At 40.9% G+C, this 27520-nt stretch overlaps 3 protein-coding genes across 22 annotated transcripts; 1 reads left to right on the forward strand and 2 right to left on the reverse strand.

Moving 5' to 3' along the window:
* The first annotated feature begins 777 nt into the window (after positions 1 to 777).
* coro2ab (coronin 2Ab) lies at positions 778 to 4581 on the forward strand. Its single transcript, XM_030774952.1, has 11 exons — positions 778 to 987; positions 1322 to 1438; positions 1764 to 1913; positions 2013 to 2192; positions 2304 to 2420; positions 2547 to 2651; positions 3102 to 3198; positions 3344 to 3456; positions 3754 to 3844; positions 3949 to 4271; positions 4447 to 4581. Exons 1-11 carry the CDS (start codon positions 787 to 789, stop codon positions 4579 to 4581), a joined length of 1629 nt encoding a protein of 542 aa, XP_030630812.1. The 5' UTR covers positions 778 to 786.
* Positions 4582 to 5093: 512 nt separating this feature from the next.
* On the reverse strand, positions 5094 to 10290 carry LOC115811263 (acidic leucine-rich nuclear phosphoprotein 32 family member B-like). Of its 16 annotated transcripts, XM_030773404.1 has the most exons (8): positions 10206 to 10290; positions 8423 to 8572; positions 7719 to 7841; positions 7200 to 7413; positions 6729 to 6820; positions 6085 to 6140; positions 5777 to 5778; positions 5094 to 5455 (listed from the first exon to the last, which is right to left on the reverse strand). In XM_030773404.1, exons 1-8 carry the CDS (start codon positions 10257 to 10259, stop codon positions 5394 to 5396), a joined length of 753 nt encoding a protein of 250 aa, XP_030629264.1. In that variant the 5' UTR covers positions 10260 to 10290; the 3' UTR covers positions 5094 to 5393. The 16 variants fall into 16 exon arrangements, with proteins under 16 accessions (XP_030629264.1, XP_030629262.1, XP_030629257.1 ...); XM_030773402.1 differs by lacking the exon at positions 5777 to 5778 and having other exon boundaries at positions 5094 to 5440; positions 6089 to 6158; positions 6690 to 6818; positions 7264 to 7413; XM_030773397.1 differs by lacking the exon at positions 5777 to 5778 and having other exon boundaries at positions 6089 to 6155; positions 6675 to 6818; positions 7264 to 7413.
* Positions 10291 to 15449: 5159 nt separating this feature from the next.
* sh3gl2b (SH3 domain containing GRB2 like 2b, endophilin A1) lies at positions 15450 to 27065 on the reverse strand. 5 transcript variants are annotated; one of them, XM_030774282.1, is made up of 9 exons: positions 27021 to 27065; positions 18036 to 18104; positions 17727 to 17799; positions 17379 to 17522; positions 17055 to 17188; positions 16525 to 16683; positions 16080 to 16183; positions 15793 to 15864; positions 15450 to 15684 (listed from the first exon to the last, which is right to left on the reverse strand). In XM_030774282.1, the coding sequence occupies exons 1-9, from the start codon at positions 27063 to 27065 to the stop codon at positions 15450 to 15452; spliced, it is 1035 nt and encodes a 344-aa protein (XP_030630142.1). The 5 variants fall into 5 exon arrangements, with proteins under 5 accessions (XP_030630142.1, XP_030630140.1, XP_030630144.1 ...); XM_030774280.1 differs by having other exon boundaries at positions 15450 to 15646; positions 15734 to 15864; XM_030774284.1 differs by having other exon boundaries at positions 15450 to 15864; positions 17055 to 17091; positions 17474 to 17522.
* Between the last annotated feature and the right edge of the window lie 455 nt (positions 27066 to 27520).

The following is a 27520-nucleotide window of genomic DNA, read 5'->3' on the forward strand; positions in this document are numbered from 1 at the left end:
ATTGTCTCCATAACCTTATCTGAGTCCTGAGGAAATGCAAGTAGTTCACAGACATACATGTAAGGGTAAGGTTTGAAAGGACCAGTCACTCTCATTCACAACTGAATGGCTATTCAAACAAAGACTGACGGGTTGATTCACACCATCATAAATAACATTCCTTCCTTAGACTGCTCATTCATTTGTGAGACCATACTTCACATAATGACTTAGGGTTGATTTTGTACATTGCACACAGGGTTGTAATCATACAAAGACTTTCTTGAACTGGATAGCATAGAACAGGAAATCATGCACTTGGCCTTCATACCTTTATAACTCTCCAAACTAATACATGTATCTTAAGAGCCAAATGTGAGCTTGCTCAGGTTAAATGTCAGATGTCAGGTGTTCGTAAAACCTTTGTCTTGTAATCTAATATGACTGTCCATGATTAAAGATTTACTCCTGGCATGTGTGGGTGATTTCAATAATTTATCATGAGTGGGAAAAGACCAGCGATAATCCAGAAGGAAAATCTTTTCCTCATCAGATATTATGTTATATAGTCTTTTGCATATGGGTGTGATTCATAATTAAAGGTACGTGTGTGTGTGTGTGTGTGTGTGTGCGCGCGCGTGCATGTATAAAAGTTAACATCTACAGATTTGCAATGTAAATGCTCTTTTATTGTACTCTAAAATGGTTCTCTTTCATGGTGTCATCTGTAAATCAGAACAGGTTTCATCAATATCACCCCAGGCCAGATCCTGGTAACTGCCCAGACCTATGCTCTATGCTTTTTAGATGTCATGGCATCCTCCATACCGCCGGTCTAAGTTCCGTCATGTGTACGGTAAACCTGCCTCCAAGGAGAACTGCTATGATGGCCTGTCAATCACACGCAGCGTACATGACAACCTCTTCTGTTCCGTGAACCCACGCTTCATTGCCGTGGTCACAGAATGTGCAGGAGGAGGGGCCTTTCTTGTAATCTCCATCCATCATGTGAGGCCCAGTGTTACCACAGAATATTTCCAAGCTTGATTTTTTTTTTTTTTTTATTTGATTCGCGATTAACTTTAGATTTTCTGTTTCTGATTCCCTGCTTTAGTGAAGGAGGCTGTGTATGTTTAGATTTCCAGTGAGTTAAAAAAGGAAGTGTTGTGCTCTAATTCTAGAAAGAAAAAAAAAATCTGCATCAATTAGATAACGGTCCTAACATCACGAAAGAGGAAAATAAAAAAATAAATGAAAAAAACTGATCTCAGTTGCCTGCTATAGGGTGGGAATATCATGTGGTGTGTAATGTAGACATGTCGAATGTTTTTTCGTGATTCAGAGGGGCCGAGTAGACCCACACCATCCCCGGGTTTGTGGTCACAGCGGCAGAGTCCTGGATATAAAGTGGGATCCATTCAATGACCAGCGGATTGCATCCTGTTCTGAGGACTGCACAGTGAGTAACTATAGCAGCTGTAGCCATAGCAATAGTCACATCTGCAAGTGTGAATATGTATTCCTAATACACTGACCACTTTTACTGTCTCAAAACCAAGCTCCTCTACAACTGTCACAGTAAGCCATTTTCCTTTTACCATGGCAACCACCTCTGGTGCTGTATTAAATTTACTATTTACCAACAGGTGGCTAAGGGGAAAAAAAAAAAAGCAACAATGACAAAAAGCATTCAAAAACTAGTCCTGATCTGTGTGTGTGTGTGTGTGCGTGTGTGTCTGTGTGTGTTTGTGTGTGTGTCTGTGTGTGTGTATGCATGCACACAGGTTAAAGTCTGGGATATCCCTGGCAACGGTGTGAAGGAGAACATTACCATACCCAGAAAAGAACTTCGTGGCCACACCCGAAGAGTAAATCTTGTCCAGTGGCATCCGACCGCCAAAGACGTGTTGTTCAGCTCTGCTTACGATTACAAAGTAAGAGATAAGCCAGGCACTAATCTCCTCCTCACATACATACATACTGTCTCACACTCACACTGAGCTGAGGTGAGCTGAGCTGTCTTTTATCTTCAGGTGCTGGTGTGGCGGCTGGACACAGGAGGACTTGTGATGAAGACTCCAGTGTGTGTGATCAGTGTACACAGTGACCTGGTTCTGTCCATGTGCCTTCATTCAGACGGCACTCGTCTCGCCACAAGCTGCAAAGACAAGAGAATCCGGATAATTGACCCACGCACTGGGAAACTACTGCAGGTACCACCCAGACAGGGAGAAAGATAGGGAAAGGTAACTGAATATATAAAAGAAAGACAGATAGAGGGTGGAGGACAGAAATTTGAATGGAATTTACTTTTTCTTTCTTAGGAGTCTTGCTGTAAGTCTCACCGGCCCAGCAAGGTTGTGTTCTTAGAGAATCACAACATGCTCCTGTCCACTGGTACATCCCAGTGGAACCAGAGACAGTTTGCATTATGGGACACGGTATATTCACAACCACTCATTACTACAACAACGACACACTCAAACTCAATTTCTTTCATTACATTTGTTTGATCTTACAGTCTGTGAGAAAGCTCCACAGACTTATCTGTCTTTGTTGGTGGGCAGGATGATCTTTCTGTGTCATTATTGGAGGAAGATTTGGATGGAGGTTCTGGAGTTCTTTTTCCTTTCTATGACCCTGACCTACACATGCTGTATCTGGCAGGAAAGGTAGCCGTTCATATATCACATGTACGCAAACACGGCTGAATCTAAACAAACACACAGGCATAAGAGTTTTCTGTTACAGCAGTGCTGGACTCACACAGAGATGAATTCTGAACAGTTTAGTCTAAAGAGAGGCGGGTAACTCCATCATTTATAAAAAATGCAAACGAGACCATCATGTATCTAAGCATACGGTAGCTCAGTCGGCAAATGCACTTGTTGAAGAGTAATGTTAGCCAGAATCTAATGGTTGCACACATGTGATCCACGGGGCTTAGATGCTCTTTTGTAGTTTAAAAATGAACGTATGGACTTTGTTGCGTCCAGCTCTCTTCTCATAAACCTGTTTAACTGCATGGAGGTTTATTAGTACAACTTTGTAGTGTGACACGCCCTTAATGGCTTTTTTTTTTCGGTTTGGCATGAATCGTTGCTGTTGCTGTCCTGTCTAAGGGTGATGGGAACATTCGCTATTACGAAGTCGCCTCCGAGAAGCCTTACATACACTTTCTAGCAGAATACCGCTCCCCACTCCCACAGAGAGGACTGGGTAAGTACACACACACACACACTCTCTCAGTCTTGGTCTCCAAATTATATCTGTGGAGCTTATTTGTAGAGAAACTGCACAATGTTGACAAAGAAAATTCAGCAGCTAGACACATGGAAAGTAAACTGTGTGGCATTTCCTTCAGCGGTGATGCCAAAACGTGGTCTGGACATGAGTGCGTGCGAGGTGTATCGTTTCTATCGACTGGTGACCACTAAAGACTTAGTGGAGCCATTGTCCTTCATTGTCCCGAGGAGGGTATGAAAAACAGCCATAAATTTCAACCCCTATTAATCAAATCCTGAAATATTCATAGATAAAAGCTTCACCAATAAGTAGAATGTACAGCTGCTGACATAAATGAATCAGATACCCTGAAAAAAAGTTTTACAAAGGAAATATTCCATATATTTGACATCTTGGAGAATACATGTTGGTTCTAATAAAACAGCCCCAACCAAGAACTGAGGGTGTCATCTTGGACTAATCCTAAGAGTTATCCATTCTTTTTCCAATATTTTCTAATTTTTCTTTCCTTTTACATCCTCCATGCAGTCTGAGGGCTTTCAAGAAGACATTTATCCAATGACAGCAGGCAATGAGGCATCCATGACAGCTCAAGAGTGGCTCATGGGGCAGAAGAAAGGTGAGACATCCAGAGGCTAGAGCCAGTATGGCCAACAAACAAGTACAGTTTCTGGGTCCACCACTAATATGTAGTTCAAACCTTTGAATCATTTTCTGTCTCAGGCCCAGTGCTGCTGTCTCTTAAGCCAGAGACTAAGATCCTGAACCCATACCCAGCTCCAGTAGAGGTAAAAAGGCTGTACCAACACCCACACCATTCTGTGGAACGGGCCTTTCTGGAGGAACAGCTGGCCTATCAGGATGCAAAATACACACATGACATCAGAGACCTGTCAGGCTGGCAAGAGGATGAGACCCAGACGCAGGAATGGACCAACACCTATAGAGGAAACACACTTTCTATCCAGTCACACAAACCTTTGGCACATTCTGAATTACACTGGTGTGAGTCAGCAGTGTATATTCCACCTCCAGGAGAAACAGAGGTAGTTAAACCGCTTCTACCAACTGACTGTTTTAATACGAGTCAGGCTATGGATTTGTTACAGAGCATCTGCAATGATATGACCCAAGGGGAATGCTGGAAATGGCAATGTTCAGGCCTCTGTATCATAACTGACAGTTCATGCTTATTTATTTCCCCTTTGTCATTCTGTGCAGCTGTTACAGGTGTTCTATCGTCAGCAGGAAGAGATCCGACGTCTTCGTCAGCAGCTGGACCACAAAGACGAAAGAATACGACAGTTGGAGCTAGAGATCCGGAACCTTCGCAACTACATGAGAGCCTCTTTCTGATCAGGGCCTGAGGAGAGATCCATGTCAAACAGCTGCTGTCTGTCTGGTCCGTTTAACAGGTTCTTTCCCTGTAGGCCTTTACAGCTAGAACATTAATTCATTAAAGACAGGTTAGGACTCGTCACACCCAAAGCTCTCAAACCCTCAGGACCATCATGTACATGGAAAGACGGGCTTTGATTCTGTAAATGCTTAAATCCTGAATGCAAAAAGCAAAGTAAATGACCATATGAACGGACATGTTGCAATACGATCATTTTATGTTTTAATAAAAATGCAACCGGGATGTGTGAAAATTCAGAGATTAACTTGTGACCCAGATAGTGCCGGAAACACGAAAACGGCTGAGAGACTGGGTTTGGTTTAAATTATGGAAGAACTGTGGAAAATAAACTGTCCTGACAAGTTTATATCTTAAATCTTGAGTTAAATAAGCAACTTCAGGAGAGAAAATATGAGGAGAAAAAGTAGCAAAATGGGGCGAGTTTATTTACACAGGGTGATTAGATGAGAGTAAAAACAGCAGATAAATTTTATGTTTTTTTTATGAATCAGAAACGTTTAAAACACGACCAAGTCTTACTACCTTAAAATGTGTCGGCCATCAACATCAAAAATACAACAAAATATTCAAAAAAATATATAGAAAAAAACAGATTGGACGATACCTAACTGCAGAAAAATAGTCTACAGAATGACGTAAATCTCTTTGTAATACACACTCACAAACAGCCTAAGAAAAACAAAACCACACACACACATACATACACACACACACACGTTATGAGGAAGGTTGGGTTAGATATATCTGATCAATCGTCTTCATCCTCAGGATCTCGTTTTCTCTTCTGCCCTTTTCCTGAAGCTTCTTCTTCTGAAAAACAATCAAATAAAAATCTTTCAAAATATTTACAAACCATGAAAAACTATTAACGGCAAACATGACAGCTGGCTAATTTGAAAACTCCAGACTGTACCCAGTCATGACATTTGCCTTTATTTGCCATTAAGTGATTACTAAATAATTCATAAACTGTGTGCAAATTTAAGTCATTTATCAGAACTTTGGCTGCAAGTGAGCTGTTCCTGGACCATCTTGCTGCATTATCATAACCATATACATGGCAGCAGACAGGGCATGGAAAAGGATTTCATTCCTCTTTTAGAATCTAGAAAATTCTGTTCAAGTTCTCACCACTGTTACCATGGCAACACGCTGTAAACAACTGCAACCTATATAATCATCAAACGATCTAATGACAGCCCCCATGTGAATTCCCTTGACTGATTTACAGGCGTTTTTCTTTTAAATGTCGGCTTCCCACTCACTTTCAGTTTTACAGGGTGGGTGGGTGGGTGGGTGCAATAAGCAGGCAAAAGAGAGTTCCCTGTTCTCTTTAGAGGGGGTCTTTAAAGTTTGAAGCATGATAGAAGAAAATGAACAAAAAGGCAGAAACACTGAAGGATATATGAAGGGGGTGAGGTATAGCATGAGAAAAAAACTCACCATCTTCCTCTTCTTCGTCATCATCCTCGTCTTCATCGTCCACCTCTCCATCCTGTCCAGAATCTTCCTCCTTTAAAGGTAAGATGTGATAATAAAAACACTGACTGAGCAGGACTGCCCAGACGGACCTCCTCTTATTACCAAATTTACATTTTTAAGTCCATCACAAAGACCAAACAGTTTCATACCATTCCACATTTGTGCTTTTGATTCAAGTCAACAATTTCTATATTTCAATAAAGGTTATAATCCCTATGTCTACAAGGCTCTGATTACCCATGCACTGTCCATGAACAGCCTAAAGGGCCAACTGGATGCTACTCACTCACTTTAAACATCAGTCTAACAGTCAAACTACTGCTCATTTAATCCAAACACTTCAATGCTAATTCAACTAACTGCTACTGGAGACTATGAGAGTATAGAACTCCACCTCTTAGAATTTACTAAGCCATGTAATTAAGGACCAATTTATATATATATATATATATATATATATATATATATATATATATATATATATATATATATATATATATATATATACATATATAAAAACTTTGTTCAGTACTGTCCAGTTTCAAACAGACTTAAAACTTACCTCATCCTCTCCGCTAACATCTTCATCTTCCACCTCTACATCCTCATCATCATCACCCTCTTCGTCAAAGTCTTCCTCTCCTTCCCCGTCTTCATCCTCCTCTTCATCGTCAACCTCATCCTCGTCTCCCTCTGAGTTCACTGGAAAAATGAACAAGTTTAAATATTAATGTCTAAGTGTACAGATCTGAGTGAAAATCAGAAGTTTTGGTGGGGTGGGGGAGATTCGTTGGTGAACACAATTTCTCTAGTTGAATTCTTTCAAAATTCATGTATACATGTAACACATCAGTTAAGAGTTGAGAAGGTTGTAAAGTCGGTCACACATGTGAAAACACAAAAAGAACACTGCAGATGAATACATAAAACAATTTCAAATAAATGCTTTTAAATAAGAAACTTCTTTCTATGTGAACTCTGTGTTTTCCTCTGCTGCCTGATTTTGTTAGTACTTAGTTCTTTAACATGCACTGACTACTCTGACTCAGTGAAAGAAAACTTTCAGAATCACCATCATCTTCATCCTCGTCTTCGTCATCATTGTCCCCCTCTCCTCCTTCTCCGGCCCCTTCGGCGTCTGAGTCCGACCCCTCCTGATCCTCAGGATCCTCCTCGTCCAAGTAGGAGATCTGAGGGAGGAGCTTAAACACGCTGTCACGGTAATCATCCAGGGTCGTGACTTCACAGTTGAAAAGATCAAGGCTCTTCAGACGAACCAGGTCTCTCTGGTGTACATGGACACAAAGGCAAAGACACAGACACAAGAGCACACCATCAGAGGAATGGTACTCAGAAACAGTGAATGATAAGTCTATGTACTTGGCAATTAATATTTATTTGTGGGCATTTACTTGGACTTGTCAAACTAGTGAAACGTTCTTCCAGAAATGAATTACAAGCAGTTGAAACCATTAATGAAGGCAAATGGTTGGCACTCTTTTTTTTTTTTTTTAGTTCATTGACTAAAAACAAGAGATGCGTACATGACAGTCAGTTCAGTAACATCATTATGAAAAAGTATGTGGACAACCAGAGGTTCCAGGGTGCTGAGGTCTTTGAGTTTGTTGCCGCTGAGGCTGAGGTGTGTGAGGTTGGGCGTTTTCTCGGCGAGGACCTCCAGATTCCCAGAGATCCTGTTATCGCTTAACTCCAACTGGAAAGCAATGAGACCGGCATTACTCAGACACACAGACTGAACCCTGTGTCTAAAAAGCTGCAAATTTACTCCTGTTGCACCATCTATTCAAACAGGCATTATCAGCCCTTTCTGTTATGGCTCCCAAATATACAAAAATGTGTAGTACACATATAACAGTAGCACTGCATGAGAATCAGGCTTGAAATCTCTTATATTTAAAGGTCAAAGCCTCTGGAAATCAAAGTATATTCTACTGAAACTGTGACCAGACCAGATATTTACAGTAAAAAAAAAAAAAAGTTGCTGTTTAAGGAGCTGCTCCTGACTTAAGTGTTTCACTTTCTGTTTAGTTTTTTATTTTTGCTCTACTTCAGAGAGGATTTAAAAGGTGTTTGCTGCCATCTGGAGGTAATACAGGATATTGCATACAATATTATAACGCTACACCAAAATGATAACAAAACAAATTTCAATGTAGCACTGTTTTAAGTCTTTGAATCTAGGTCTATACTGGGCAAATGGATACCAGCCACACTGGAAACATTTATATAAGCTACCATATACTGTGTTTTCTCTCTGTACCTAATTACACTTACCTTCTTTAATTTTGGCAGTTTAGGAAGATTAGCTATGGATGTCAGACCGACATTTATTAAACTGAGGAATTCCAGATTCACAAACTCTGGCGTCAGACCCTCGGTCTTCCCCTCATCTGACCGACAGTTATCCAAGACTAACTCGCGGACCTGGGAAAGAGAGGCACATAATGGTTACACGTGGAACAGAGCGGCAGCTCAAACTGTCTCAAAGTTGTGACTACATGTACAGGTTACATAAAGCCTATTATGTGAAAAAGCTCGAATGCCGTTTACTGACAAGAACAACTCAGGGTATTATTCACCACAAGTTAGAAGAATCCATTTCAACATTATAATGCACAGCTGAAACTGTGTGTTCCCAGTCTTTATCATTACAGATGCACTGTTTAATGAAACAAGGGTATAACTTTAATGGGTGTAACTTTCAATGCATCGCGGCTCTCACTTCGGGCACGGGACGCCTACAAACAAGGAGGAGTTTGAACAGCCCTGTCCAGTTTCATAGATAATGGGGAAACGCTGTCCATTCGTTTTCTTGAAAAATTTGCAGTTTAAAAAGGACGTGATCTTTCGTGACCAGTGAACGAGCGCTTCAAGGCTCGAATGTGCTGTTTATGTTTACAACAAGAGAAAACTTTTTTAAGCAAAACAGAATCCATTTAAAGACTGAAGTGTACACAACTGTCGGCTCAAGTACTCTTGCCCCAATATGTCTACCCATTGGGTTAATGGAGTCACGCAGCTTACTTAGTTGCAAATGTTTCAAGCAGATAACAAATAACGTGCGAAGGATGTGGCCTTGTTTCAAAGATGGAGGATTCACCAAGGTGTTTCTCGTCTTTAACTTCATCATGGACTCTTGTGGATTGTTTGCATGGGGAGCAGTCATTGGGTTCGACGCACAGACAAACTTGCTAAATTGACCCTGTTTTTCATAAAAGGTGGACACGTTTCATTTGAAATTTGTCAGTATATTTTGGACAGTTAATATAAACACTAGGAAGCCAAAAACTGCTTAGAAAGAAGTTGAAAGAAACACAACTACTAGCTTGCTAACATTGGGCTTATGGTGTGATGAAGGAGCGCAAAGTTGGGTTGAAGTCAGAAGATGGCTAAATTATTAATGCGCTGTACTTTGACCCGGCAACGTTTCCCCTAAATAAATTACTTTTCTACAGATGCTGATGTAACTACTTTGTTTTTTATCGAAGAAGAACTCTAATATTAAGTTTGAGGACCGGCGACCAACCTAAAGACGGTATATGGCGGGAGCTAGGTAGCTAGCATAGCGCTTTCTGTATGGACCCCATCACCCGGTCTTTATGACTAAGCGAGCAACACTCATGCGGCAGTAATATAAAATGGTGATTCGTGTATGTACAAAACGTTCGTCAAGTCTGATACACATAAAATAATCTCCGTTCCCATGAGGGCATACAAACCAAGCCGCGTTCTGTGGAACTGCTGCTCCATTTAGCTAACAGGCTATATACCAAACGTGTGACTGCGGCACGTCCCCCCAAAACAAGACACAGCTAAGATAATATTGAGAGTCAAAGACATATGCGGGAGGCTACAGAAAAGTTGTTTTGTGAACTATTAAAGTAACTTACTACGTCCAATCAGTGTATCTTTTCCTCAACAAATCTCAACAGAGGAACAGACGTAAAGAAAATAAGTAGTAGGTAATGAATGAGACTGATGTTAAAACATTGCACCATGTGGTTTCAACTAGCCAAAGCACATTCACCAAAAACCTATTAAATCCAGAATCACTCACTTCCGAGGGAGACCTATTTCGTAATTCTAAGTGGATCCTCTTTTTCATGTCCATCCTGGCTTCCGAGGTCTTCTATCGATCGTCACTGAGACTTAACCAGTTAAAACTGGAAGAGTGATACTCTAACAGTGGAAGAAGGCGCAACGAGGTCAACGCAAATTTCTGGAGAAAAGATACGAGTGATATAGTCTTTAGCGCCACCCACGGCTTCACCCACACGTAGAAGTGGTCGCATTCGCACCGCCTGCATGCAGCCATGGTGACTCGTTATCAAAGAAACAGTATTCGATACTTTTCACGTATTGTCACTTAACTCTTTTTCTTACAATATTTTACTCTCGGTTCGACCAAACCTTGTTCCATAACTGTCCACACTGGTCAAATGGCGTTGGTTCTGTACCAAATATTTTTCATAGAAATATATAAAAGAATGTTTATTGTAAGTTGACCTAAGTAAATATAATCTGATTGCAATTTAATGTTGACTGTTGTTGACATCTTTTATTGTTCACAAAGACTATGTAATTGATGCAGTATCTTTACCAACCAAATGGAGGCACTGTTGGAATGCGAAAGATGAAGTACAACAGTTTCAGCGAAGTTTCATTGACTTACCTTTTTAATGCAGTCAGGTCCACGCAGTAAGGACAACCAGATACCACATTTAAACTGATATCAGTTATTGCATAAGATCTGTAACACATCCACAGTGAGCCTGACGCTTAAATAAAGCACACGATATGAGCATTTTCTACAAATTACCTCAATTACGTAATGTGTAGGGTCTACTGAAGTGGAAATTGGATGTAATTTACCATACATCTCCATTTATATCCTTTTGTAAACCTGTTATGTGTTTGTGCCCCCCCATCACAATGCTGTGTCTTGTAAGTTTTCCCCTGACTACACTGTGTTCTCTAGTGTTCAAGGCTGAAAGCATCTGCTCTGATAGAGAACAACCAAGCTATTGTGTATTCCAACTCTACTGTCAGTATTAGTTTCTGTCTCTACACGGTGAACATTTTTTTAAATTGGCTTTGTACATCATGTCATGCAGACCTTTAAACTGTAATTGACACCTTTAGGCTGTAATTGTGAGAGGGACTTTTCCCTCCGCCTTCGCCCTTGCTTTTCTGTTTCTTTGGCAGGCCACTGACTTATTTCTAGTAAAAGAAGAGTATTCATAATTAATTTCTCCTTGGGATTTACCATGTGTCAGCGTCTCAGCGCCTCAGGTCTGTACAAGGTAAAAAAAAAAAAAAAAAAAAAAGCAAAGACACAATATTTCTCTGTACTCACAATGAAGACTTCCTTCACCATTACTAAAAGCATCGTGTCCTTTATGCACACACACACACACACACACACACACACACACACAATCAAACACAGAAAGCCAGCATGTGACCACCGATTGAAACTGAACTCCCAGAAGCCTGTAGAAGTAAAAGAAGTTCTGAAATATTTTTGCTCTGCTTAATAATTTGGGCTGGACTGATGTGCAATGTAAAATTATTTTAATCAAATGAAGCCTTCATTGTTACAGTGTTCAAGTTTAATGCTTTGCTCTGCTGCAGTGTATAAGTATGGCTGTACATAGATACTGACAAAGATCACAAATTCATAATTCTCTTTTGTACATCCCTTGTTGATTTGGCCCTCTGATTTTTTGTGACTCTGTATGATGAGACAGAGCCGTCTGTCTGTTGGTATAGCAGTCTGTGTGCAGGTGAACACGTGTCTGTCTGCCCAAGCACCTGTCCGCAAAGTAACACAGGTCCCTTCAATTACAGTGATATTGTGTTTATTTTAGTAAGTAACAGTTTTCTCACATCAAGCAATACATTTTTATTTCAGCACAGGAAACAAAAATAAAGTCATAAATAAGTAAATTAAATAAGTAAAATAAATAAATAAATAACATTACACATAGAAATGGGTGTGCAGCACATTGACTGTACATCCCCCAACATCACTCTCCGTATGGTACAAAAACATGCTATGCACACACATACACACAGTGGTTAAAAAAAGAAAACAAGCAGTTCCGTGTGCTTAGACTTTTACAGGAAATAAATGACAATTAAAGGATAGAGAAAACAAGCAGAAGGAAATGTATGAAGAAAATATCACTTGTTTCTAAGCCCAATGGACTGACTACCACTGCAATATTCCAGTAAATTTCTAACATTCTGCTGACTATCGCCACGGAGACAGAAATTAAGTCACTTCAGTTGTGCTTCACAATATCAAAAAGTCCACTGCACCTGCTTTACTGTGACTCTGATACTTGCTGGTCATTCAGTAACCTGTACGTTCTACCAGTAGTTAATTCATTTATTGAGTATATTTGTTATTGCCTACACAGTGATTCTTAATCATTGTTTATGATGTAGGTTATGGCACAGAATGCATTTTACTGAAATAATATTGAAAGTGCATCCAAATAAATATTAGCAGTTATGATAAGAGTGTCTGTTTGTTTGTTTGTTTTCCTTCCAAATCCCCAGTCCAGTTATATGACCACATCATTCAGTACGGTTATTTGGGTTTGGTCAACTGACAAGTCACTACAGAAATGTGTACTTTACAAACAGCCCCTACAAGTAGAACCGTATATATCGTCAAGAACAGTCAAACAGCACAGAGACCAGTCGTGCTTGTACATTCTAGTGGAAACCAGCTGGATGAATGGAACTGTAAACCTAAAACAAGTGAAAGAGATTGTACAAGAAAGAATATTTTTACAAATCAATTATGGGAGACAAATCATTAGATTAAAATGCCTATAACAAAAGGATAACAAAAGGATTTTTTAAAATGTTTTTTTTTTTTTTGACACTCAGTGGTCTATCACAAGACGTTAATCATCACAAAGCAGTATAAGGCAGAAATACTGAGGCCACAACTTCCCATTTACATTTATTTCAATACTAATTTTTGAGAATATGTAAACGACAAAGTACTCAGTTCAGTAGGTAAAGTATCACTGTGGAGATTCTGGGTAACATGCAGGGTTAATAAAATCCAGTCGTATTTGGAATTCAGGCTGCATTCATCTCAGACAGACTTAGCAAAGACCCTAAGATCTGAAACTAATACCAGATTCAATGAGGCAAATTTCAAGGCCGTGTAAGATGATCAATGAAAGGCTGTGTAAGAATGATTGGCTAAAGCCTGGCTGAGATCGATCAGGTTCAGACTACGTCAAGGGAGATTAGCAAAGATCTGTGATAAGTCTGCATGATCAGGTTAAAATCTCTGACCATCCTGCAAGTAGCAAAAGCAACTTTTGTCCTCAAAAGTGAAGCTGCTATTGGTTCCCCTCATGTTTGTCAGCACTAAATCAGACACAACAGTAGTTACTCACAACTAGTTGGTATCTGAACTACAATAATAACAGTATTGTAATCTATAACCACATACATAAGGGCTTTACAATACTGATTATAAATTTCAGACAGCATTTACACACATATAGATATAGACACACTGTCTGTGCATACTCAACACTTAAAATGCACATGTCACAAGAAAATAAAACACAATCTGCATCAAAAGATCCTTGAGGGGGTAATCTTGAAAAATTAAGATTTTAGGCTCAGGCAAATATTACATCTCTTCACAATAAACGGTGAAAAAATATTGACTGAGATATGAAAATAAATAGCAAACTTTGAGACAGTTACATTTCAGCCTAGAATAATACCAGTTGTTAAATATTAGTATGTCATTTTGCTGTTGCTCTTCAATTTTCAGTTCTTTTTTTCTGCTGATGTTTTATATATATATATAAATAATTAGTTTTATTCACACAACGAAGTAATGACAGCTTTGGATTCGGACTTGAACTTTGACTACACTGCGGGCAATCTCCAGGTTTTCGACAGTGCAGTAAAAGAATTGCAGCAGTGGCAGAGTAGGTGGAATTAACATTGAACTTTACTGTCATAGTCTCTGATTACAATACAGTCACTGTAATACTGACAATAGAGCTTGAGTAAGGATTCAGGTAAAACTGACAAAAGTGATGAAACAAACCCCTAATTTCTTACACTGACCAAAACATCAGAAAGAAAAGAAAAGAAGAAGGAACAAAAACAACACAAGTCAAAGCCCGGTTGTCATGGTAACATGAGGCTTAGCGAATCAATTACACCCAGACAGCTAGTCTGTTTTCTTTGACACAGCCAATCAAAATCAGATTCCATTGATTTGAATATCAATATCAAAACACTGTTTGTCTATCGTCTACTGTATGTTAAGTCTAGTAGAGGATCTTTTTTTTTAATTCTCAATCAAATTCATATAACGATACAGGTTTCACTGTCAAACCGGGTGTGTCTATTGCCGTGATCTAATGTCTTTTTAAAATCATTATTGCATCGTGGTTGCACACTTTCTGTGACAACATTAGTGATCCCAAATAAAATTGGACTGATTAAGTGTGGAAAAAATCTATTGGCTAAATACTCTGTGCTCTTTTAAGACATGTTCATACTCTTGCCAGACATGACTGACTTAGCATGCAGGAAGAAGAGCATCACATGACACCCCCATATAGGGATCCCAGCCCATAAATCAACGTCTTATGACGGCGAAAAAAAAAAAAGAAAAGAGAGGAGAAAGAAAGGCAAAGAGACGTTCGAAGATTGTTCAAAGCTACCAGTTAAGCAAAGACATGCCTCACAAATACACACTTAGGATGTTTCTCAACATCACTTCCAATGTCGAAACAAAGCCTTTGACCACAAAAAGTCAGAAACGCCTTCTGAGCGCAGCATGAGTATCAAACACAGTTACGCAGGTGAACACAAGAACTAGTGCAGCAATGCAAACTCTGCCTCCTCAGATCAACAGTTGGGTGAGCATTTCAAAACAGGGGAACAATAAAGCCAAAACAAACAAACAAACAAACAAACAAAAAACGAAGCCAGTGCTGCTTAACTTTAAAACGAGGGGCAGGTAATCAGGAGTTTGGAGAAAAACATACACAAACTCACATCACCTTAGCTGCATCTCAGCTCAACAGATGCACAAACTCAGCAGAGTGTGGTGTTGTAGCTGTCTCTCTCATCATCATCATCATCATCATCATCTTCATCATTTTGGTCATCATCATCATCTTCATCAGTTTGGTCATCTTGGTCCCCTAGGCAGCTGATTAACGGAAACTTCAGTGGAAGCAGTAGCACAGATGCACGGAGAAGGCGGTTAGGTTGCTAGGAAATGGCAGAGCGGGCCCTAGTGAGGCAGAGGCACCAGGATGTCCACATAGTTGATGGGGAAGAATCCTGATTGGCCGTGGATCATGCCCTCGTACCAGTTGTCATCAATCTGATTGGTCAGAGTGATAATGTCACCTTCCTTGAAGCCCAGCTCACCCTCATTTTCAGGCTCAAAGTCATAAAGAGCACGACAACAAGGCTGGTCCAATGGAGCTAGAGATAGAGAGAGGGGGACGGAGAGAGTAAGTGAGCTCTGTGTGTGTGTGTGTGTGTGTGTGTGAGTGTGTGTGTGTGTGTTACCTGGAGAACGGGCAGGAGATTTGGCAGAGTGTATTCCTCCATTGAGGTTTTCAATAGGCAGTGTAAGTTCCATAACCATGCGAGGTTTGGGGACAAACTCTTTCCTGGGCTTATTGGACACTTCCTTTATCCTGCAAAACAGTCACTGTCATTAACCCATGCAATCAACTTAACCACAAAACTGACCACCAATATAATTTACTTTATCAACAAATACTCTCCGACGTGAACTCTGCAGTGTCGTTATGTTCCACGAAACTGTCAGAAAATATCATATTCAGATATTCACTCCAGTTATTAAGTCCATGATTCAAACATGATCAGCTCTATTCCTGTGCAGACTGACCTTTCATCCATCTTGCTGGAGAGACGCTGTAGAATCTCTGTGGCCTGCCTGTGATAGTCCAGCTGAGCTTGGACCAGGGCCGCCAGCTGACTCACTTGTTCAATCTGCAGATGGATGGAGAGAAGAACAAAGCCAGGTAGGAACAGAGAGAAAAACAACATCTTACATAATGGATATAACCCACAGGAACTAATTAGCATGGTTTATTAGAGGTTTATTAGAGGTTTCTCATTCACAATTAATTTACTGCACAAATATGACTGACACAATTAATTCAGCATGTTCATTTAGAGAGCACATTTAGATGTTCCAAACATCCCATAAAGCTATGATCCACAAATGGTCTGAACTGAATGTAGTATATAATGTAATATTTAAGACAATGCTTAAGAAAGAGAAGACTAAGGGGGTAGAGGGAGGAAGAGACAGAAAAAAGATGTCTTACATCACTCTCCAGCAGGTTGAACATGCTTTGTTCAGCGATCTCCTTTGACTCATCAAATTTCTCCAGAGCCTGTCTGATCTCATCATCCTGAACCTTCCCCTGTCGTTTCCTCTTGTAGTCAAAATCCAGACGCCGGCCCTCCATCTTCTTCAGGTGATGCTGAGGAGAGGTGAGGATAGCATACACACACACACACACAAACACAAACACACACACACACACACACACACACACACACCAGGAGCATGCCAAAGACTGAATCTTTACAGTTTAAGACATATTACAAATTCAGTATTCACAATATTCTGCTCATAATAGCCTGTTGAATCATAAGCAATGATTACTGAAATGTTTTACTTCACCAAAAATGTAAGGGTGAATTTCTCAGGTGTTTACTGGAAGCCCGGCTCTTAACATGTAACAAAATAGGACTATGTGTAGAGCAGTAGCTGAGATAGATCGTCTTTGTGTTTTTATGTATATGGATGTGTGTGTGTGTGTGTGTGTGTGTATTCTTATGAGTGAGCTACCTGAATTTCTTTAAGATCTTTATCATGCAGGTTCTGGAGTGGATCAATGAAGTTCTGTTTGACTTCCATGTCAAGTGCATCCTTCACCTCCCCCAACTCACGCATAGCCTCCCCAGCATCAATCAGGGCTACGCCTGAGAGAGAAAGAGACAGACAGACACACACACACACACACACACAGAGAGACAGAGAGAGAGAGGAATTGGCAGGTAACGCATGAGTTTTTTTAATAACTATTTGTTATTTTGCTTTCTCGGCAAAACTGAGAGAGCTGTTCTCTCTCACTCTCCCTTCCTGTGTGTGTAGGTGGTGAGAGCTAATTACCAAAGCTGGATTCTTCTCCGAGTTCTCGGCCAAACTTCTGCATAGCATCCCCAAGGATGGTCTCAGCCTGTGGGTAGCCTGGTCCTTTCTCCTGCCCCCGGATTTTAGACATGGTGTTTATCATACTGAGTTTTGCCCTGGATGCTGAAACACACGTATACACATGCACACACACGTACATGTAAACACACGTTGAGACATATTTTATATTACGCGTACTTACAGCAAACATACATGATCTTAGGAACAAAAGCACTGAATAACATGTAAACATGTACTATTTCTCTTATAAAGAACAATATTTGAACACATACCATACACCCCATCCCACCCTGCTGTTTCTGTTACCTGGGTTGGGTTGTAGATATTCTGTAGTTTTGGTCATAATGTCCAGTACTGCTCTGCTGGTGACGTCCACTTTCTGAAAACAAACCCAACAGTTCAAACTTTCAGCGTAATGTCAAAAGAACAAGCATCACACCCACACACAACTACACACACACACAAACACACACACACAAACACACACACACACACACACACACACACACACACACACACACACACACACACACACACACACACACACACACACACACCCATATATATAACTCTTCTCTGATCTAATATGAACATGAAACATGAAAATGAGGTCACCTTTTCCATTTCTTTGAAGTCATCATCAAGTTTGGTTCCCTCTGCTCCACCAACTTTCTCACTAACTTTCTACAAGAGGAAAAACACAGAGACACACACAAACACAAATTGTTGATGCTTTTTGGACAGTAGGTTATAATCCAAACCTTTTGACAGAGGGAACGATTCGCTTCCAGACAGGTCTGATCAAAATAAAGCCATAACATACGTAAAATCTTCCTTTAAAATGTATTCAATGAATCACTCTGAAAGAACCCACTTCAAAATCATTAACTCCCTCATCCTCTTGAGGTCTTGATTAAAGCACTGTAGAAACTGTAGAACTGCTTAAGTTCTCAGCCACCTCCTCCACACTCAAAGACAGCAGAAGAGAATGAAAGAGAGTGAGAGATTAGCTGGGTATATGTTTCACCTCTGCCTTTATTTGGGTGATTAAAAAGGGAGTAAGCAAATTAAACTTTTGAATACTGATTTGAAACAAAGAGGAAGGAATACACACACATGTACACACACACGTACACACACACACTCACACACACACCCCCCAAAAGCCGGCAGAGGAATCCAGTGGGGGAAACCCTTCACAGTAATACCCATAATGCACTCAAATGATGGATCACTCCAATCTTAAATTCCATCCGCCAAGATAGACCCCAGAGGATTTCCTGTCACGTCCCTCTGACATAAAACCAACCCATGTGGAAAGCATTTCAGTCTCTCACTCTCTCTGACACAGACACACATATGTACATACATGCATAAATGTACAAATATAGACTCAGAAACCCACAATGATTTATATGATAAACCTAAACACTTGCAAGAGAAGATAGAGGAGACAACTCCTCACACAGGGAACATCACATGTATTCTTCAGTGTCTGAGTGTGTGAAGAGAGAAGGAGTGAGAGAGAGTGAGCCAGTTTCCATGGAAACAGGGGCATGGCAGAGTTGTTACAGAGGTAATAGAGATAAAGGTCCTACCGTCCCTCTCTCTCTCCCTCTCTCTCTCTCTCTCTCTCTCTCTCTCTCGCTCTCTCTCTCTCTCTCTCTCTCTCTCTCTTAGACACATGCAGTAATGGTACGTTTGGTAGTAATACTGATTGTTTCCATGGGAGAGTTTCTGTCTAATACTCTTACATCATACAGATTATAGAGACAGAGAGAGAAACAAGAGACAGAGACAGAGAGAGAGAGATGAAAAATTATCAAAGCACAGACTTTTAGCCAAGAGACCAGAGCAAACCACATCAAAACACCACTCTACTGAGAGACAGTGTGGTACTAATATACACACATACACACATGGTTTGCTACTTGTCATATCTCAGTAGCATACGCACACACACATACCAGTCCACATATACATAAAAACAGAAAGACAACAGTCTTATTTAATGTCAGTGTTTGATAACTGTGACAGTAAATGAGGTAGGTAATCATTGCATAATTTGACCACTGAGTTGCATAATAAAAAATGCAGCTTCTGTTCACCTCCAGGACTATTAAACAAACAGCACCTCTATGAACCAGTCAGGCATAAATTACACCATCTGTCCTATCCCATTCTCTCTGTATGCTTACTTAGAAAGCATGTTTCTCTCTCTTTTAGTTATGAGCTATACTCTCTTTCTCTCTTTGTGTGTGTGTGTGTGTCACTACTAATACAAAGATTCAAACCAAGAAGATAAAGTCACTTCAAGTACTTCAAGGTCAATTCTGATACAAAGAGAGAGGGAGAGAGAGAGAGGGAGAGGGGAGAAAGAGAAGAGAGATAAAGAAATAAGTAGGGAAATAGGGAGAGAAACAGAGAGAGAAACGGCAGAGTTCTCCAGATAGTACATGAGTAGAGTGGGGAGGAATAGAAGGATGAAGAGAGCGAGACTGTGATAGGTCTACAGGAGGAGGAGAGACTGTGATAGGTCTACAGGAGGAGGAGAGACTGTGATAGGTCTACAGGAGGAGGAGAGACTGTGATAGGTTTACAGGAGGAGGAGAGACTGTGATAGGTTTACAGGAGGAGGAGAGACTGTGATAGGTTTACAGGAGGAGGAGAGACTGTGATAGGTCTACAGGAGGAGGAGAGACTGTGATAGGTCTACAGGAGGGGGACAGACGGGATGTCCTGCCAGGAGGGCTTGGTCAGATCAATATGTTCTGGATCAGTCTGCCCAAACAGCAGCCAAGGACAGAGAGGAAAAAGCCCAAAATCTACATACACGCAGACACTCTCTCTCTCTCTCTCTCTCTCTCTCTCTCTCTCACACACACACACACACACACACACACAAACACAAACACAAACACATACATGCACACATGGAGATATTCACACAGTGTGCGTTTTCAGAATACAGAGCCAAACAAAGAAAGTAAGCCAAAGTAAAAACTAGGTATTTAGTGCAAATTCATCATAAGTGCATCAATTCCAGTTTGATCTTTTGAGTAGAGAATCTATTTACAGTTCAAACAAATATTCATCATCTCTCCATCTGATCGGTTGATGAGTTATTGACTGATAATCAATTATTCATTATTCTGCCAGGCTATAAGCTATCAGCTCCATGAGATAAGTAATCTGGAATTAGAGGGAATCTATGATTCTGACACAGAATTCTTTTGGGGACTATCAATGAAGGTGAATGCCCTTAGGATTAAGTAATTTTACATATTTTCAACACAAAATAATGCTATCACAGGAAAGGTATTAAGCATAGATGCAAAAACTATGCCTCGTGAGGGGAGCATCTTGTCAATTCTGCTCTCAATATAAAATCTTAGTTTGACAGTGAGGTCACCCCTATTCTCCTTAAAGAATTTTTTTTCCATGTGCACCAGAAAGTGCCACTCTAACTTTCTTCCCTAAGAAAGCAAAGATAAACGTCTCTCTCTGCCTTTAGTCACATGATTTGGAGTCATATTTAAATAAAAAACAAAGAATAAAGAATGATTTAGACAAAAATGAATGAAGAGCATGACGTGCGTCATTTCAGCTAAAAAAAAAAATTGCATAGCATTTTTGCCCAAAATGTCTAATAAGAGGCCTGTTCCTCATCACACAAATAGCTAACTTAAAAGAGTTATTTGATATTTTGGTCTGATGTCTTTATGTAGGTCTGCTGGCACTGATAGTCCTCAATGTCTGTAACTCAATCCATCAAACAAGGTCAGCCCTGCTTTCCCATGCAAACCAGACAGCATTCACACAAGGACTCACTAAGTCTCCACTACAGGTACATTTGGGTGGGGGTGTTTGTCTGAAGTCTCTTAAACTGTTTTATGAAATATTGATTTGACTTGCATCATGCAGTTTAATGTTGAGAACATGTCTGTTCTTTTCTGAGCGGTAGACAGTTTTGAAGTCAGAGGTCACTCACTCACTCATTATCTAAGCCGCTTACCCTAGTTAGGGTCGCGGACGGTGCTGGAGCCTATCCCAGCGCTCATAGGGCGAAAGGCAGGGAAACATCCTGGACAGGTTGCCAGTCCATCACAGGGCAGACACACAGACAGACACACTCACACACACATTCATACCTAGGGGCAATTTTATGTCTCCAATTTGCCTAATCTGCATGTCTTTGGACTGTGGGAGGAAACCGGAGCTCCCGGAGAAAACTCACGCAGACACGGGGAGAACACGCAAACTCCACACAGAAAGGCCGCCCGGCTGAGGAAGCTAACCCGGAACCTTCTTGCTGTGAGGTGACAGCGCTACCCACTGAGCCACCATGCCGCCTGTCAGAGGTCACTGTTTTCCATTATCAGTTGGGATGTGGATATTCCGGGCATTCCTTTGTTCCTTCAGCCCTTCTCTGCTCTCTTCTCTCTGCCTCTCAGGACCATAATGAGATTTACTGAGGATATTTTCAGTGCAATGCAATCAGAGCCATAGATCTCTTGCATACTGATACAGATTCAAACACACACACACACATACACACAAACACACACACATACACACACACACACAAACACACCCGCACACAGACACACCGAGCACTGAGCAGTCAGGACTCTGAAGTCTGGGTCTCCCTGTTACTGACCATACCTCTTTCATCTGCCAGTGACTTTATCTGATTGGCAGACAACCAAACACCCATTACATAACTGCCCAACTTCACTCAACCAGCTCCTTTCTGACTGGCACACAAAGAGAGAAAATATCATCACGCTAACACACACACATACACACCCGCACACGCACGCAGTGATTTTGTCGATGCGCTAATAAATGAGATTGCTGTAGAGTGATTCCAGTAGGGCCACTGTTTGATGGATAAACACAGCTGCTCCGAATCCTAAAGAGTAACCAAGGTCACTAGTGATCCACACACACACACACACACAAAGTGCTTTTCACCTTCAAATCCTAACACAAGCTAAGTTTGTGTTTCAGTCTCTGTCCCAGCGCTAAGCAGAGACACTGGGGAGTGCTAAAGACTAAATCTCTGATTAAACTGTAGTCTCATGACACAGACAAAAATTCACTCTAAAATCCGTTTACACACAAGCACGTGTGTGTGTTTGTTTTATCAATATGCCCTTTTCATGTCTGGACAAATATAATCACCCATTACATGTCTAAATGACACAGAACAGAGGGACAGACAATAGCAGTGAGGTAGGATGAATGGAGTCTCAGTGCAGACGTTGGCTCTGCAGGTTGTTCCACTGAACTGGACCCATCTTAGCTGAGTATTCAGATGTGTGATTGTCTGTTGCTTTAGCCTGCTACAGAGACCTGTTCTCACCTCAGCTACCCAGGCGACAGGGGGAAGTGTGCGGTTGCCATGCCAACCCTATCCCTAGAGAACTTAGTGGAGTGGAATTGTCTGGGAAGTGTGTGTTTGTGTCAGTGCGAGCAATGAGTGGAGGGGGGGGAGGTTGGTTGTTTTCTAACTGTTGTCATAGTTGAAGAAAATTCCAGACAGGCTGCTTGTCTCTTTAAAGCAGGTGACTGCTGAGTTAGACAGGGAGGGCACCATGGTAAATAATCCCACAGAGATCACAGATGGTGCATCAAGTTTTTTAGCTATTTCTTTACTCATGGTTATTCTAAACAACATGTACTTGTGTACATTAGTGATGAAAATATCTGTGTGTCTGTGTGTAAGCATGCTCACTCTATGTGTATGTGTGTGTGTGTGTGTGTGTGTTTGCGTGGCATGTTTTTCTATCTTTCTGGGGGCGGAAAGCCCCCAGTAAGATAGCATAATCTCAAATAATTGCCTTGTGGGGGACAAAAATGCTGGTCCCCACTAGGAGAAGAACGTTTTTCTAAACTATATTGTTGTTATTGATAAAACAAAAAGTGCCAAAACATTTCTTTGGTTAAGGTTAGGGTTAGGGTCAGTATTCTTTAGTTACAGGATAATGGGAGTCAATGGAAAGTCCCCACTAGGATATGAATAAAGGCTTGAGTTTTTGTGTGTGTGTGTGTGTGTGTGTGCGCGTGTGTGTGTGTGTGTCTGTGCACTCACGTGTATGTGCCAGTCTAAATCTCTTGAATTAAAGATGTAGTGGAACTCAGAGCTGGATGGGGCTTCACATGAATAATTCATACCAGAACATCTCATCCTTCTTTCTTGCTCTCTCTTTCTCTCTCTCACTACCATTTCTCCACCCTCATTCTACTCTCACCTACCTCTTTCTTTCAACACACTTGACAATGTTCAATTGCTAATTTAATATTAAGTTCAACATTTAAAAGATTTTCTAAAACGAAGAAACTAGGAAAATCTGACAAAAGGTTTATGTCAGTCCTAAAAATGATTCTCTCCAAACCAGTGAAAGTCTTTATCAGAACTTTCCTTTTCTCACACAAAACCAAGCTCTGATTTGTAGTTTCACATTGCACACTAGGTGGACTCAGCCTCCACAATGAATCATAACACCAAAGTTTCGTCATGCTGGAGTCGAGTGCTGGTGTATTCCTCTACCATTACAGACTTCTGCATTTTTACCTTAGTATTCTGTCCAACAATTTTCAGTAAGTGTCTCCTCTCTATATAACTTTCTCCATCAGCTTTCGTACTGAGAATGAGCGAAACAGACAATAATGCTACCAGTGTTATCAGCCAGTAACAAGAAAAGTAATTTTGAAAGAAAAAAATACTACCACTATTAACGTCTATAACCACTGCCCCCCCCCCCCTCCCACCCCCCCCTCTCTTTCTCTCTATCTTAACCTACGGTGACTGAGACTCTTTTCTTGACCTGCAGAAGCCCCAAGTTGCCATGGTGATGGTGACAGTGTGAACTCAGGGTTTGTGGTCGGTTTGAAGAGATAATAATACAGCTGTCTCTCTTCTCTGCCATCTGCTTACACACAAAAAGACAATACACACACACACACACACACACACAAACAGCATATCTTCACATCTTCACATCTTCATGCTGTGGCTCAGTCACATTGTCATACTGTCTCTGGAGACTGAGCTGGTTTTGCAAGGCATTAAGGGATACTGAAATTCATCACTTCAGAACACACACACACACACACACACACAAACCATTATACAAGATTTTCAATCAATTAGGTTGTACATTCTGTATATAATACACGAGTGTAACAAAATATTATTTGGGGGGAAAGGGGGGAGAAGGAGAGAGGGAGAGAGGGAGGCAGGCAGAGAGACAGAGGTAAAGAGACTGGTGGGCAAATGACAGATATTTCAGTAGGAGAACCATATGCACACACACACACACAACAAATACTGCACACAATGTTCACAGCCTCTGCAGCAACAAAGATTAATGAACCAATCAAGAGGTAGCCTAGTCATGTGACACACACACACACACACACACACACATACACACATAAAAACACACACAAAAACAGACACAATGTCACAAAGGGTGTAATGAAACATAAGAACAGAGCTACTCAGTTTAACAGAGATCAATGGAAGTTTCAGCGACTGGTGCAGAAGCTATATCCTTTCTTAGAGTGTCCTCTTCCTCATCTACTGTTCTTCTAGAACCTTCTCCTAGCTCTCAAACCAATTTAACAATGCATTAAGCCAAATGAAACACTGTTTCTTTCTGGGGAGTTTTTCTCATCTCACACTCTCTGTACATATCCATCCATCTGTCCTTCTGTCACCCTTATCTTTCTGTGCCCTTCTACCTTTCTTCCCTCATAAAACCTGAGATTGTTGTGGAGCTCTCGCTGACTTAGCATTTCTCTCCTCTCCCACACATTACATAACAGTGCACTGGTCTGTTACTGAGGACAACGGACATGCAACCCAGCTTTGAATATCTGTTGCTTTCATAGAGCTCAACAGAAGTCATTGGCAGAGTTTGTGTTTTACCCCACAGTAAGTTTGTGCGTCTTCAGACAAAATGATTTCATCCGTGTTACATACAGGCTCTCTACTGGGGGGATGGGGGTGGTGGTGTGTGTGGGGGGGGAAGTGGGTGGGGGGGTTGTACAGCATACAGTATAAACCTGATAGAAACTGCAGATGTGATCTAACTGGCTGTAATTTGTAAGATGTTGTGCAAATTTTATACTAGGTGTGTGCAGTTATCATTGTTCGGGTAGAATGAGACTGGACTTGCCAGTTCCTTCTTTCTTCAGCACAGACTGAGAGATTCACAGTCATCTGTTTGATTAGTCACGGCACAGAAATGCTAATTCTTTCATGCCCACTCAGTCACACACTACTGTCACATACCCCAATGACACACACCTGTCAAAAACAAACTAGTAAATCTTTCACTCTCTCATTAATATCTGAGATCAGTATTTCAATTACAATTAATAGAATATCTGCATCCTGTTGAGCAACACAGATGGCTTATATAGTCTGAGTGACTATTCCTTACTAGACTGCTTACCTAAAACACACATGCACATGCACCCAAACACACACACACACACACACACCTGTCTCCTTAAGAACGTGACGTCAACAAACCCGTTGCTATTCTCGGTATTCGGTATGTTGATTCATATTTCTATTTTCAGTGAAGCTGCAGAGTGCGGTCGATGAGGCTCTTACGTAGGCTCGTGCCCTCGGTAGAGTGCTATTTTTATTTCCCCATATGATTCTAACCAGGAATCGCCCTTTCGCCCTCGCTGCCAACCAAGCTCACGAGATTAACACAGGGCAGAAAAAGTTGTTGGAAAACAGGCTGTAGCACATCACACAAACACGCGACTCTCGGGCGTTTCGTGCTCTGATTTCTCTGTTGTAATAAGCATCAAAAGACAGCAAGGGCTTTCTTACAAATGCAGGCCACAAGCGAATTTTCCACCAGTCAATAAAATCATGAGATGTTCCGTTATTCTGTGTGTAACTGTATTAACAGAATTATTGATTTGCACCGACGAGGAGTGCTTCTGTGCCGTTGGTTATTTTTTGAACTAATTTAACCTACTCAGGAAAACATTATCTCTCGTTCTACTAAACAGGAAAACAGTTGCGCTGTCCCTCCCACAAGGTGCTGAAATGTCTCCGCTTCTCTTGCATTAGAGTGAAACTGGTTTCTCCTACTCTAAAACTGATTAAAACATACACGGGAAGCAAAATGATGGCTAAACTGAGGCATTCTACGATCAGTGTCATTCTTATTAACTACACAGATGAATACAGTATCACAAATTGTCTAAGAAGAGTAAACCATGCCACAATAAAGGAAACAAAAAGGTGTTTTATGAGACACAATCAATCAAACGCGGTTACCATCCGCACGGGAAACCCTGTGGAGATCAGACAGACCAGAGGAAGAAAGGCAACCCGATGTTTTGATGAAATACGGTCTGTCTTATGTTCTGTATTATTTAGGAATTAAGTAGGTATTTTTCTCCAATTCTTTCAGCTGTGTTACAAATAGACCAAACTCTACAAATGCCCCATTATAACAATTTGTCCAATGGATATTGAATATTTCGGATGAAGGAGGTGTCGAATATTATCAGTGTGACGTCGGCTAACAGCATCGCGATTAAAAATTATGCTTTCCTTACCTGCGTTGCTTTATGAAACTGTTTTTTCAGTCCTGCCACAGACATGGCTGCGGTTGCACCAGGGTGGATCTTGTGAAAATTAGGCTATAAAAATACCCCTTACACTCGGTTACTGTCTACTGTTACCACTGGCTTTCCTGGCTCGCGAGCTGTCTAATACAATGATAAGGATATCGAGTGTCATTCGATCGCTGGTGACGTCACGTCACGTTGACACACCCAAAAAGCCTCCTTAAAGGAGAGAACTGGTGTGCGAGCAACACCAAGGTGGTGGAACATAGGCAGCTCGTGCTCTTAGTTTACAAGTTAAGAAATTCTCAAAACTGCTACACACTCGACGCGACACGTGTGTAGCAGTTTCGAGTACGATAGTTATTGAGATTTGAGAAGAATGCTTCTTAATGCAGGCTATCCCTAGTACTAACTTCTCTTTGACAGGTTAAAACGTTCGTTTGTTTAAAATACCAAGGAGGTGTGCCGGAAGCCATTTGGACAGTAAC

Source organism: Chanos chanos, chromosome 5 (genome assembly GCF_902362185.1).
Source record: "Chanos chanos chromosome 5, fChaCha1.1, whole genome shotgun sequence".
In the NCBI taxonomy this organism is placed as follows: Eukaryota; Metazoa; Chordata; class Actinopteri; order Gonorynchiformes; family Chanidae; genus Chanos; species Chanos chanos.